A 15,000-nucleotide genomic window follows, 5' to 3' on the forward strand; every position below is an offset into this window, starting at 1 on the left:
AAATCATTAATAATCATTAATTAAGAGTTTACTAATGATCTATTAACGAGTTACAACGGATAGTTATTATAAAGTGTTACCAAGAAAAGAAAACTCAAAAGAAAAAAACAACAACACTCTGACCCCCTCTGGAGTGTTGGAACTTGAGAGGGGCGATGAGAAAAGATGAATTTCAATGTGCCCTGTGTGTCCAATTGACTAATAAATAAACGTGTTGTGTCTCAGGACGGTGCAGCTGCTGTGGCACCAGCTCAGAGTGAATTTTAAACAATGCACCTGATGACATTCCAACTATGACCCTTTTCAAGATGGCGGCACTAGGCCTTGGTCCAAGATATGCAGAAATATGGACATATATGAGACCCTTTCTAAGGAAAAAAAAACAATTCAAAACTTTTTTTTCAGCTATTATGCACTAAATTAAATGTACTTATGGATATTATAATTACTTTCTACAAAATCTGCTAGGAAATAAAACCCGAAATTCTACACACTGCAGCTTTAAACGTATTGTGTTGTGTCTCAGGACTGTGCAGCTGCTGTGGCACCAGCTGAGAGTGTCTGTCCTGGTGTTGAAGGAACGTCTGCTTCAGGGACTGCAGGACTCCAACGGAAACTACACACGACAGACGGACATACTGCAGGCCTTCAGTCACGACCAGAGCCAGGTAACAGACAGACAGACGGACAGACAGACAGACAGACAGACAGACGGACGGACGGACGGACGGACGGACGGACGGACGGACGGACGGACGGACGGACGGACAGGCATACGGGCAGACAGGCAGACAGGCATACAGACAGACAGGCATACAGACAGACAGACAGACAGACAGACAGAGAGACAGACGGACGGACAGACAGACAGACAGACAGGCAGACAGACAGACAGACAGACAGACAGGCAGACAGAGAGACAGACAGACGGACAGACAGACAGACAGACAGACAGACAGACAGACAGACAGACAGACAGACAGACGGACAGACAGGCACTACAGACAGGCATACAGACAGACAGACAGACAGACAGACAGACAGACAGACAGGCATACAGACAGACAGACAAACAGACAGGCATACAGACAGACAGACAGACAGACAGACAGACACACACACAGACAGACAGACAGACAGACATACAGACAGACGGACAGACGGACAGACGGACAGACGGACAGACGGACGGACAGACAGACAGACAGACAGACAGACAGACAGACAGACGGACAGACGGACAGACAGACAGACAGACGGACGGACGGACGGACGGACGGACGGACGGACGGACGGACGGACGGACGGACGGACGGACGGACGGACGGACAGACGGACATACTGCAGGCCTTCAGTCAGGACCAGAGCCAGGTAGAATACACACACACACACACACACATATGCACGCGTATTCACGCACGCACACACAAACACAAACACACTCACACATGCACGCATACGCACGCACACACACAAACATGACACACCTTGAAAGTGGCCTTTCACCTACTTTAAGCAGGTTTACCCACAACAAAAAACACGTCTACTATATTTTATAATCTATTTATTTTATTTCAAACAAAACCACCATTAAGTTCAATAAATACGATTCATTTAAAAGCCAAACTAAGAGGTGCTGTAGATATTGAGTCTTCTTTAAAACTATGTGCACTCTGTTATGTAAAGTACAATAGAAGAAAATCTCTCGTAATTTATTTCTTTCATTTTGACTTAAACCACCATTTTTATTTTTATTTTTTACTTTAATCGTACAGGTAAATCCCATTCATACTGGAGACTCTTTTTCCCATTTACACATTACCATTCACACACACATTCATACACCGATAGCAGCAGGCTAACTATCGACATTCACACTAGGCAAGGTGGGTGAAGTGTCTTGCCCAGGGACACAACAACCATGACACAAGTGGCAGGGCGGGAATCGAACCGCCAACCCTTCGATCATTGACCGACCCGCTCTACCACCTGAGCCACAGTCGCCCCAATTCTATCCTGCTGAATAATACTAACTTGATTATCCTTCCTTCCCCCCCCAGACGCGTGTAGACGCGCTGACGGAGGAGGACGACCTCGGTCAGCTGACCATCCGCTGCAGCAGAGACTATTTCTCTCTGGACTGCGGCATCACCGCGTACGAGCTCGGAGACTACAGCCCGGGGGAGGGGCCTGTAGCCAAGGAGACAGGGTCAGACTGTGAGGAAGAGGAGGAGGAGGGGCCTGTTACCAAGGAGACAGGGTCAGACTGTGAAGGGGAGGAGGAGGAGCCTGTTACCAAGGAGACAGGGTCAGACTGTGAAGGGGAGGAGCCTGTTACCAAGGAGACAGGGTCAGACCAGGAAGAGGAGGAGGAGCCTGTTGCTAAGGAAATCCAGTCAAACGGTAGGTACACTCGCTCAATTGACACACAAAAATTTACTTTTTTTAATTTATTTTTTTGAAAAAATATATTTGTTTTTGTGTTTATTTATTATTCATTATTTAATTTTAATCATTTTATACAAATGCACAATTTCACTGCCCCCTTGTTTTTATGATTTTCAATGTGTGTGTGTTTAGTGTGATGTATAAAAAAAATTACTTTCTTTGTATTTAAAATAATAATAATAAAAATATTTAAAAAATAAATAAATAAAAATAAATAAAAATTAACTTTTCTTTGTATTTTGAATCCAGATAACCCAGGTCCAGATTTAAAACCAGGGCCAGAGGAGAGCGAAGGGTTACTGTCGAACTGCGAGCTTCACAACAGTTTACCTGAACTCACCGCCATGCCTGGAAATGACCCGATAAACTACAACAACTCTCCGCCATTCAACACAACGCAATGTGGCCTCTCCAACTACACTGAGCCAGGTATGTACAGATTTTTATTTTTACTCTGAACCAAAATTCTCAAATTCTAATTCACTTACATCAACTAAACTTCCCATACTCTTTCCTAGCACTATTCTGAAGGTTATTACAGAAGGATTTGTTCATATGTTGTTAATTGTCTGATTTATGATGGTTTATGAGACATCTTGTTCTTTAAAACATGCGTGGTGAGCACATTTAAGACCTTTTAAAACACACACATTAAAAATCAAGCATTTTTTCGACTTTTCCAGATACTATTCGGCCCCTGAGTGAGAGTGCAAAGCGCCCCTTACAGGGTGTGAGCCACAGCACGGACGTTTCGCCCACTCAGCCGTCTCTGCCCAAGAGAGCTGCTCTTTTCTCGGACGGAGGAACCAGGGGGCAGGGCTCGAGAAGAAGCCCGATTTCAGGGCTCCAGTTTGGGGCAGAGCTGAGCCGAAGCAGCCCCTCTCTCATGGATCCTCCAGACAGATCCAAGTTCTGGTTGGAACTGGACTCGGTTTATCCAGAGAATGTTTCCCAGTCGTATGAGAGTCTGCAGGTTGGTCCATGTTTTTATTTACTAGTTTTTTACTTTTATATACAGTATAAATGATCATATTTAAATTTTTATTTATATATATTTTGTCATTTTTCACTTCAAGAAAATAGTTGAAATGTTTAAAGGTGCAGTGTGTAATATGACATCATCAAGAAAGTTCTACAAAGTTCTAGAATGCAACGCTCCCTGGGTAACCCCAACCCTTTAGAATAATAACAGAAGCTACAGTGGCCTTCAAGGACAAGAACAATTCTAAATTTTAAACAATGCACCTGATGACATTCCAACTATGACACTTTCAAGATGGCGGCACTAGGCCTTGGTCCAAAATATGCAGAAATATGGACATATATGGACCCTTTCTAAGGGAAAAATAATAAAAATAATAATAATAATCAGCTATTATGCACTAAATTAAATGTACTTATGGATATTATAATTACTTTCTACAAAATCTGCTAGGAAATAAAACCCAAAATTCTACACACTGCAGGTTTAAATTACAATTTTTTTTTTCCTTCTCTCTCGTGCCCTTATAAGTCCGTGAATAAACAGACACCTCTAGAATAAACCAAGCGCCTCAAGAATTTCTCATTTTAACACTGGTTCTCTTTAACCAAACAGATCATGAACGGGCGAAACCTGCAGAGAAACCACAGTAGCTCCAGGCCGGGCGCCCGCTCACAGCGACCTCTGACCGATTTGAGGAGCTCATCTGGGGCTAGACTCACCACCAACGCCCCCCTCCCTCCACAAGCTCCACAAACTCAGTATGAATCGCCCAGACACACAGAAACCCATGGGGAGATACACACACACAGTGAGGGGGAATCCTCATTGCCCTCCCCCCTAAGGGAGCAGTACTTATCCTCGGATATGGAGGCCTCCGGTGAGGAATCGGACCCCCAACCAAATCACAGCAAGGCAGCGGTGTGGATCGTGAAGCGTCAAGGCCAAAAGGTGAGGATTTATTTATTTTGTTTTGTTTTGTTGAGAAAAATAAGTTTGTATGAGTTGAGTTGGAGAGAATTTTAAGTATGGACATTGGAAAGACTGGATTAGTCTGCATTGCAATTTGGAAATGACTAGCAAGAGGCCTGACTAAAGCCCCTATCTCACTGGGCTGCGAGTGTTTGCGACAGGTTGGAGACTGCATTCGCGAAGGAGTCTCTAAACTGTCTCCAAACGTTCGCGGAGGTCTCAATTTCCTCGCATGATTCGCAGAGCCGCGCAGTCCTGTCGCATGAATTTTTAACATGTTCAAAAAAAGTGTGCGACAAATCTGGTCTCTAAATAGTCTCAGAGTGGTCGCATGTGTCTCAAACGCGTCGCAAACCCTTCTCAATTTAGTTTCCGCGAGTCAGAAAGTGCGAGCAATGTCAGACAACTTTGCGAGGGGTTGGCGACATATGAAACTAAAATGAGACTGACATTCCGTTCGTGCGACGCTCGCCAGACGTTCGCCAGACATAAATGCGACCTCCTGGCAAGTGTTGGGCAGGACATTCGCAAACGTGTCGTGAGGAACCAACTCAGTGAGACTGCAAGTGAAAATTGCCGCTAATTCGCATATTTTGTCGCAATTTTGTGTCTCCAACTTGTCGCACACTGTCGCAGCCCAGTGAGATAGGGGCTTTAGTAAGTGTAGGATAGTCTAGTTAGTATTTTAGTTGTTTTTGTATGAGAGAATTGGAAAAGTTTGGAGAGCTGGAGAGACTTAAAGGCCTACTTCACCGGTTTGAATATGAAGGTGTATTGAATTCTGAGATCCTATGTAGTATAAATGTGCGAAAAAAATTGAAATCGGTTCATCCTAGCCTGAGAAAAGGCCTTCTCATGACATCTGTGATGTCACGAGAAGGCCTTCTCGTGACATCACAGAAAGAGAAATATAGGGTTAAAAAAAAAAACTTACTTTGTAAATATTACTGTGATGTCTTTTACTGTGACATCACAGTAATATTTACAAGTATGCTTTTTTTAACCCTATATTTCTCTTTCTGTGATGTCACGAGAAGGAGAAATATAGGGTTAAAAAAAACACTCTTTTTAATTTTTTTTGCACATTTATACTACATAGGATCTCAGAATTCAATTCACCTTCATATTCAAACCGGTGAAGTAGGCCTTTAATGGATGTGAATTAATGTGAGAGAGGGGGGACATAGCAGATGGGCAAAGTCATTCTGAATTCAGTCAGTATGGACATTGTAAAAACTTAGACTGCATTGCAATTTGGAAGTGACCGGCAAGGGGCCTCGTTTAGTAAAACTATGGTTGCGTTCCGAATCGCATACTCTTTCTTTTTTCTATTCTACATACTTCATCCGACGATAAAAAGAATCTAGTTAGGATGCAGTAGGCATACTATTGGGACATACTTTTACTCTCTTATTTCATCATAACATTGCGCCTTGATCTTGCCTCTTGCTTTTATATCCGTCTCATCCCCGTTTGTTTTCATATGGAGGCTTCGTCGATGTGACGTCACTTCACGTGCGCAATGGATTGTGGGTCAGAATCGCCCAAATAGGATGCAGTTTTCAACACTAACAATCTTGGCCGCATGAAGTAGGACATCCGGGTACTTCTAACCATCCTAAATCTGGCCACAAGAATCGGGACATCCTAAATCTTTTTTTCTACATACTATATAGTAGAAAGTATGCGATTCGGAACGCAACCACAGTGTAAAATCGTAAATCTAAAGTTTGCGTGTGGGAGGAAAACGAAACCACATACACAACACAAAATTTGACTAAACAACTTTGTGTGCCTCATGTTCATGTAGGTAGTTATGGTTATTAATTACTACAATGTTGAAGGGGTAGGATTAAATTACCTTCTTCCTACTCCTTTTCGGACATGTTAAATGAATATATCTATTTATAATTTTTTTTATTTTTTTTATTCGCTTTTGTAATTTTTTTTTACCCTTTTATTGTGTTGTGTTTTTTTTACATGTTTGAAATAAAACCTTCATACAGTATTTAATGTTTATTTTATTCCTCCAGGGGGCCGCGGTTCCCTCCAAATGCAGCCCAGAGAGGGTGCACTGGTTTGGGTCAGAGGAGTTCCTGGCGCTCCCCTCTCAGCTCCACAAGACGGAGATGCTCACCATGAAACTGGAGAGTCTCGCTCACTCCATACCACTGGTGCGTCCACAATTTAATTAAACCTGCAGTGTGTAGAATTTTGGGTTTTATTTCCTAGCAGATTTTGTAGAAAGTAATTATAATATCCATAATTTAATTTAGTGCATAATAGCTGATGTTTTGAATGATTTTTTTTCCCTTAGAAAGGGTCTCATATATGTCCATATTTCTGCATATTTTGGACCAAGGCCTAGTGCCGCCATCTTGAAAGTGTCATAGTTGGAATGTCATCAGGTGCATTGTTTGAAATTTAGAATTGTTCTTGTCCTTGAAGGCCACTGTAGCTTCTGCTATTATTCGAAAGGGGTGGGGTTACCCAGGGAGCGTTGCATTCTAGAACTTTGTAGAACTTTCTTGATGATGTCATATTACACACTGCACCTTTAAGCGTAATTTTCTTATTTCTGCATTTGATTGATTACCTTTAAAAATAATACCATGCATTTTAACTTGAGTTCATGAGTACACACATTTTAGATTTGATTATACAAAAAAAGATACATTTTCATTACATAAAAATAATAATTTATCACAACCAAAAATGGCTCAAATCAAGGCAGTTTTCCCATAAAACTTTTGGTTTTATCTTCAAAACCCAAAAATCTAGTGAAAACAGTTGGCTTGAAATGTTTTACATGGTTTAATAATAGAAGAAACAAAGCCACTGATGCTTTATTTGACGCTTTGCCCTTCAGAAAATAAGTGCAGACAGTTGCATTGACATTTTGAGTTTTCCCAACTTTTTCAATTTTACAGTGAGAAATCTAACCTTAATGAGTTCACTATTTTTACACATGAATATAGTAGGGCTGCAACTAACGATTGTTTTGATAATTGATTAATCTGTCGATAATTTTCTCGATTAATCGATTGTTAATCGATTAGTGGTTTGGTCCGTAAAATGTCAGAAAATGGTGAAAAATTGATCAATTTTCCAAAGCACATGTTGACTTCCTCAAATGTATTTTTATGTCCAAAACACAAAGATAATTCGGTTTACTATCATAATAGGATTAAAGAAACCAGAAAATATTCACATTTGAGAAGCTAAAATCAGAGAATTTGGACATTTTTTATTAAAAAATTACTTGAAACGATTAATCGATTATCAAAATAGTTGTCGATTATTTTAATAATCGATTAATAATCGATTTGTCGATTAATCGTTGCAGCTCTAGAATATAGTGACAAAGAATCAAACCACTGATGCCTTTGTCGACCCTTTCACAGAGGCGGGATGGCGGTGACTCTACCCACAATGCTTTGCAGGACGTAGACGACTGGGATCTGACAGAGATGAACGCAGACTGGGAGCTGGGGGAGAGCGGGGACGAGTTTCCCTCTCCTCTGCCACCACTGGTAGATAACACAACATTAACACAACTCTCCCTCTCTCTCTTTCTCTCTCTCTATATGCCTCTCCCTCTCTCTCTCTCCCTCTCTCTCTCTCTCTCTCTCTCTCTCTCTATCCCTCTCTCTCTCTCTCTCTTTTCTCTCTCTCTATATGCCTCTCCCTCTCTCTCTCTCTCTCCCGCTCTCTCTCTCTATCCCGCTCTCTCTCTCTCTTTCTCTCTCTTTATATGCCTCTCCCTCTCTCTCTCTCTCCCTCTCTCTCTCCCTCTCTCTCTCTCTTTTTCCCTCTCACTCTCCATCTCTCTCTCTTTCCCTCTCTCTCTCTCTCTCTCCCTCTCTTTCTGCCTGCCACCACTGGTAGATAACACAACATTACATACATTTACATACATACATGTAGGCTACTTATATGTTTTATCACTACGTCCTTTTATATTGCTTGTATTTGAATTAACTTTCAGGCAGAGAACTGTTCTGATTGGTTCAAAATACTGCATACAAAATAATAGCCAGCCTCATCTTTCCGCAGTCTTCCCTTGGCCCAGCTGTCCTGTTAATCCTAACCCTACATTTTACCATATGTGATGTCACACATGGGAAAATGTAGGGTTAGACAGTGGGGCCATAAAACACTCTTTCTTCCTTTTCTCAGGGTAGGATGATCCGATTTCTAAAATGTTTTGCACATTTATACTACATAGGATCTCAGAGTTCAATACACCTTCATATTCCCACCGGTGAAGTAGGTCTTTAACTCCCCACATGACACAGTTAGAAGGATTTGGGTTAACAGTTTCGGGGGCTTTAATATAAAGCGTCACCGAATATATTTACCAACTTCTCACCCTTTCCCTTCTCAGCTTCCTTACAGACGTAACCTGGTGAGTCGGTTCAGCCCCTCCTCCTCCAGCGACCGAGCTCCCTCATTGGACGAGAGCCTCGAGTCCGGACCAATCAGTGAGCTGCAATCTGAGGAGGACGAGGGCCGGACCTCTGCAGACAGCCATCACTACCGCAGACAGCTGACAGCGCCCCCGATGGACATACACGGTGGTGCGTTATACTTTTTCACTAATTTTTCCCCTTAAAGCTGGAGTGGAGGATTTGGGGAGAAAATGGCAGTTGGGATAGAGATTTGAATCCAAATACCTCAACCGCTCCACTTGTTCTCTTTGGTCCCTCCCCTATGGTCCCTCCCTGACACGCTCTACACTACACCAACAAAGTCGTGCCAAAGTGAATGGACAGTCCCAACAGCCAATAAGAACAGAGAATCGGAGCCTCGCTCTGATTGGTCAAAGTGTACAGCTCATGTTAACTTTGACCAATCAGAAATCACATACCCCAGCTTTAATCTTAACCTGGCTGTTTGTCGTTGTTGGCTGCTAATTTTACATTTCTTAAATTTATTTATTTTTACTTCCAATTGTGTAACATTCAAAACATATTTTAGTCTTAAAAGGTGGACTTCCATTTTTTTCGAGGAAAAAGACGAAATTTCGACTTCATTCTCGAAATGCATACTGAAAAAATAATTCCTCTATATATAAAATAAAAATAAATATATAAATAAATACTCTTCTAATTTTTTTCTTCCCTGTGGCCCTTATACTCTTCTGTATATATCTGTCAAAGTTATAGCTAAATAACTAAACTTTCCCTACTCACTCCCTCCACAGCTCCCCCAGTGGACAGACACGGTGGTGCTTTCCTGGTTCACAAGCTTCTGGAAGACATCGAGAGACATGACAAAGACCCAGATGTGTGGAAGAAAATAGAGGTAAGGACCGTTATACTGTCTGTCTGTCTGTCTGTGTGTCTGTCTGTCTGTATGTTACTGTGTGTCTGTCCCTCTCTTTCTCTCTCTCTCTCTCTTGCGCTTGTTTTCCTGAACGTAAATTTAATTTGATAAAGGTTTTATATAGTAAAATCAACAACTGAAACATTTCTTGAGCTCCTGCACCAGTGTCGGAGAGAGTTGTGTGGAGCTGATAGGCTTAATCAACTTTGTGCCAACTCACTTTCCACTACTCATGTACTGTAGTGCTGTTGTCTTACCTCTTTGTGCGTTTATGTGTGTGTGTGTGCGTGCGTGTGTGTGTGTGTGTGTGTGCGAGCGTGCTTAGGTGAGTGAGACTTTTGTGGAGCTTAATAGGCTTAATCAACTTTCTCTCAACTAATTTTCGCAAAAAAGACTAAAATGTAACTACATTTTTCATCTATACATCAAAAACCTACGCACTATTGCTTTAAGTCAGCAGTCTTGATGGATAGTGGATTGTAAGACCTGGCTATGGATCGCACCATAGCGCCCGATAATACATCACCTCATCTCCAAAGGTCACGTTTGATTGGCAGGCAGTTTATTGATGAGGCTTCGGCCCTTGTGATCTAATCAGTCATTTTTCTGTCATATCGAATATGGTCAAATGTCAATAGCTAGGGGGATACTTTCTTCCTCATGGCTTTTCTCGGTTTAATTAGCGCTATAAAAAGTATCCGCCGCCTATACCGCCTCCTGTGATATTTTTTTTATTGTTTTATTTTATTTTATTTCGCTTGGAAAATCTTTATACCTTAGATATTGTAATTTTTCTGAATACCTTTTACACTGCCGGCAATGTTTTAAAGGTGCAGTGTGTAATATGACATCATCTAGAAAGTTCTACAAAGTTCTAGAATGCAACACTCCCTGGGTAACCCCACCCCTTTCGAATAATAACAGATGCTACAGTGGCCTTCAAGGACAAGAACAATTCTAAATTTTAAACAATGCACCTGATGACATTCCAACTATGACGCTTTCAAGATGGCGGCACTAGGCCTTGGTCCAAGATATGCAGAAATATGGACATATATGAGACCCTTTCTAAGGAAAAAAAAATAAAATCAAAAAAAAAAATCAGCTATTATGCACTAAATTAAATGTACTTATGGATATTATAATTACTTTCTACAAAATCTGCTAGGAAATAAAACCCAAAATTCTACACACTGCAGGTTTAATCTGCAGCTGTAACGTCCAAATGTCCCTGTTAAAGGCACTACGAGTAAGATGGCACGTTGGCGTCCCCTTTGGACAAAAGCGGTAGTATTTTTACGACGCCCGCTGTCGCAAATGCTCGTGCCAGGCGCGTGAGCGTGGACTGAGAAGGGCGCAATATAGTGCATGTTCGTGTGTTGAAAGTGTGAGGACTCTTTTCGGCTCCGTGAGAGTGGTTTTGACACTGCATCAACTAATGCCAGTCAGTACACACACCTGCTTGCAATGAGTTGATTCAGCAGCGTCACCTAACTACTCTCTCTCTCACGGAGCTGTGTCCTCACAGAAAGCGAATGAATGAGAGACGGCAGTTAGTAGACTATGGATCACGATGAGGTAATGTGTTTGTGTTGTTGATGTAAATAATGACTATTTCAGATAATGGTTATCTGATGATGGTGAAGCAAAGCAAACTTTGTGTTAGTACCAACCGCTCATTCATTTAGCAGTCTAGTTTCGCTCTCGTGAAATTGTATACACGTTGCTTGGCAACGTCCTCCCGCCCGCCTATCACTCACTCTCCCTTTTCGCTTTTCTTCATTGCATTCTCTTTTTTTTCTTTGATGGTTCAGCCCCGTTATCAGTCATTTATGACGACAAATAACTGTCTCAAACAAGGCTCCCGCTTCCCTTCCCTCACCTGGAGGGATAGGCTTCTCAAATCGCGTTGCAGCGCCACACTGAAATCTGCAACCAATACGGATATGTGACCATAGAGCCTGCACGAGCGAACCGAAAATCGGACTGGGTGTGCGACCAGACCAAAAGCAGTAATAAAAACTATTTAAAAACGTCTTTCTTTGCACTGATGGTCTCGTTTGCTGTTAAAGGTAATTTATGATTATCAGAGGAAACATGAGGTTGTTTAAAAGATATTTAAATGTTACTCGTATCCGCTTTAAAGCCCCTCTAAACCCAAATCCACAAAATCCTTCTAACTATGTAGTGTTTTTGATTTTATATTTATTTCGTCCATGGATGTCTTCCAACAAAACTCATTTCAACATTCTCACATGTACAATCCATAAAACCATGAGGAAGAGGAGGCAGGGTGAAGAATATCTTATGTTTCCTGCCCCCTCAAAACAAAACAAACAAAAAGAAAAACCCTCTACATGTCAACTCGTGTGTGTGTGTGTGTGTGTGTGTGTGTGTGTGTGTGTGTGTGTGTGTGTGTGTGTGTGTGTGTGTGTGTGTGTGTGTGTGTGTGTGTGTGTGTGTGTGTGTGTGTGTGACCATAGGGGAGGGACCAAAGAGAACAAGTGGAGCGGTTGAGGTATTTGGATTCAAATCTCTATCCCAACTGCCATTTTCTCCCCAAATCCTCCACCCCAGCTTTAACAGGGCCAGTGTCGAGTTTTCTGCTTAGTTTTCATGCATGATGATAATAAATGAAACAAAATAGAAACCAAAACATCAATCTGAAACTGATTCCAACTGATTGTGTGGGGAGTTAGTTGCATGATGATAGTAAAGCATCTGAAAAGAGTTACAGGCATATTTATCCATCCAAATGAAAGATATTGTCAGTTAAACCTGCAGTGTGTAGAATTTTCGGTTGGATTTCCTAGCAGATTTTGTAGCAAGTAATTATAATATCCATAAGTACATTTAATTTAGTGCATAATAGCTGAAAAACATTTTTTGAATAATTTTTTTTCCCCTGAGAAAGGGTCTCATATATGTCCATATTTCTGCATATTTTGGACCAAGGCCTAGTGCCGCCATCTTGAAAGTGTCATAGTTGGAATGTCATCAGGTGCATTGTTTAAAATTTAGAATTGTTCTTGTCCTTGAAGGCCACTGTAGCTTCTGTTATTATTCGAAAGGGTTGGGGTTACCCAGGGAGCGTTGCATTCTAGAACTTTGTAGAACTTTCTTGATGATGTCATATTACACACTGCACCTTTAAGTTTGATCAACTTTACAGAGAGTGTTGGTATGTAAGCAGAACACTCGACACTGGCTCTGTTAAAGCTGGGCTGGAGGATTTGGGGAGAAAATGGCAGTTGGGATAGAGATTTGAATCCAAATACCTCAACCGCTCCACTTGTTCTCTTTGGTCCCTCCCCTATGGTCCCTCCCTGACACGCTCTACACACCAACAACGTCAGTGCCAAAGTGAATGGACAGTCCCAACAGCCAATAAGAACAGAGAATCGGAGCCTCGCTCTGATTGGTCAAAGTGTACAGCTCATGTTAACTTTGACCAATCAGAAATCATATACCCCAGCTTTAAGCCCAGTTCAGACCAGAGATTCGCCTCACAACGAGAAGCAACTGTTGGCAACGAGCTGGCCTGGACGTTCTCAAAATGGACCTGGTGATTCGACATGTTGAATCTTCTGTGACTCCGTGCAACGCCCCAACTATGGCTCTGTGACTGTGGCTCAGTTGGTAGAGCGGTTCGGCCGATGATCAAAGGGTTGGAGGTTCGATCCCCGCCCTGCCACTTGTGTCATAGTTGTTGTGTCCTTGGGCAAGACACTTCACCCACCTTGCCTCGTGTGAATGTCGATAGTTAGCCTGCTATCGGTGTATGAATGTGTGTGTGAATGGTAACGTGGGAAAGGAAAACAGGTCTCCCTTGCAAAAGAGTCTTCGGTCTCAATGGGATTTACCTGTATAAATAAAGGTTAAAAAAAAAAAAAAAAAAAACGCGCTGCAACGAGCAGTTCACACGTCTGCGATGTTCTAAAACCGTCTCGATGCAAGTCGTTTGCGAGGCGAATCTTTAGTCTGAACTGGGCTTTAGACATTAATGTAAAGCCGTGTCTCTCTGTCTTGAGGGGACGAGATTGTCACGGCTGAAATAAGATTATCAGTGAGAATGCTCCGGATACACTCTACGATCAATCAGTGAATTTATAGATTTAAATATTTAAATATTTAAAGGGCCGGTAGCGTTAAGGAGGAACGTCCTTGGAAGGATGGATCAGTGACCCAGTGATCATCAAAACGCATTAATATTCACAGTTAATGATGATTTGACTGATGAAATGTCAAAGCTGTTCCCTGTTCTCTGCCACTCTCTCTCTCTCTCTCTCTCTCTCTCCTTCCCTCTCTCTCGCTCTCTCTCTCCCTCTTTCTCTCTTACCCTCGCTCGCTTTCTCTCTCTCTCTCTCTCCTTCTCCCTCTTTCTCTCTCCCTTTCTCTCCCTCTCCATCCCACTCTCTCTCTCTCTCTCTCTCTCTCCTTCTCCCTCTTTCTCTCTCCCTTTCTCTCCCTTTCCATCCCACTCTCTCCCTCTCTCTCTCTCTCCTTCTCCCTCTCTCTCTCTCCCTTTCTCTCCCTCTCCATCCCACTCTCTCTCTCTCTCCCTCTCTTGCGCTGTAGAAATATCGTTCCATGTTCAACCCTCATCTTCCAGACTTAAAGCTGTAGTGCGTAACTTTCTCATATAAAGTAATATCGGTTATATTCAAGCCATGTCGCCAAACAAGTTGACACAAAGTTGATCAAGCCTATTATCAGCTCCACAAAACTCTCTCTGTATTTCTCAGTATGGCAGCGTTTACAAACTGGTGTCCCCCCCCCCCCCCCTGACACTGGTGCAGGAGCTCAGAAAAATCCCCAAGAAGAGCCCAAGAAATGTTTCAGTTGTTGATTCTACTGCTAAGAAAAAAACCTGGACGTACAGCAGAAGGTATAAAATCCATGTGCCATCACTGAAGGCTTTACCTCATGTAGATGGCGATGCACCGACAGTGTTGTTGTAATTACTCAGAATTCCTCATGGGGGGCGCCAGAAGTTACGCACTATAGCTTTGCTATGTTACAGCGGAAGGTATAAAATCCTATGCAGTTTTAATAGACTACTCGTTAAAGCTACTTAATGCGAGATATCTCCACACCCAAGAGGGGATTTTCTTTACGAGATTATATATTTTACATGTCCTGATATTACGAAGACAATGGAGAGAGGTGATATGAATCCATCATTTATCAAAGGCGCTACGATGAACTTTTAAATATTTCTGAAACAGTCTAATTTCTCCTCTGATGATCATAAATGAAATGTAACAGGC

General features: G+C 42.0%; 1 protein-coding gene across 1 annotated transcript in view; it reads left to right on the plus strand.

Annotated features, from left to right (window-relative positions):
* Positions 1–15,000, plus strand: part of LOC307261607 (A-kinase anchor protein 6-like) — a gene marked incomplete at both ends in the record, with an annotated part of 80,301 nt that overhangs the window by 22,994 nt on the left and 42,307 nt on the right. The window contains 9 exons of the mRNA XM_080042190.1: positions 527–668; positions 2,061–2,403; positions 2,698–2,877; positions 3,132–3,421; positions 4,046–4,381; positions 6,436–6,576; positions 7,807–7,935; positions 8,790–8,982; positions 9,609–9,709. Of these exons, the coding sequence (XP_079898316.1) occupies positions 527–668; positions 2,061–2,403; positions 2,698–2,877; positions 3,132–3,421; positions 4,046–4,381; positions 6,436–6,576; positions 7,807–7,935; positions 8,790–8,982; positions 9,609–9,709 (1,855 nt within the window). The remainder of the gene's footprint in view (positions 1–526; positions 669–2,060; positions 2,404–2,697; positions 2,878–3,131; positions 3,422–4,045; positions 4,382–6,435; positions 6,577–7,806; positions 7,936–8,789; positions 8,983–9,608; positions 9,710–15,000) is intronic.

Source organism: Ammodytes marinus, assembly GCF_949987685.1.
Source record: "Ammodytes marinus genome assembly, chromosome: 15".
In the NCBI taxonomy this organism is placed as follows: Eukaryota; Metazoa; Chordata; class Actinopteri; order Uranoscopiformes; family Ammodytidae; genus Ammodytes; species Ammodytes marinus.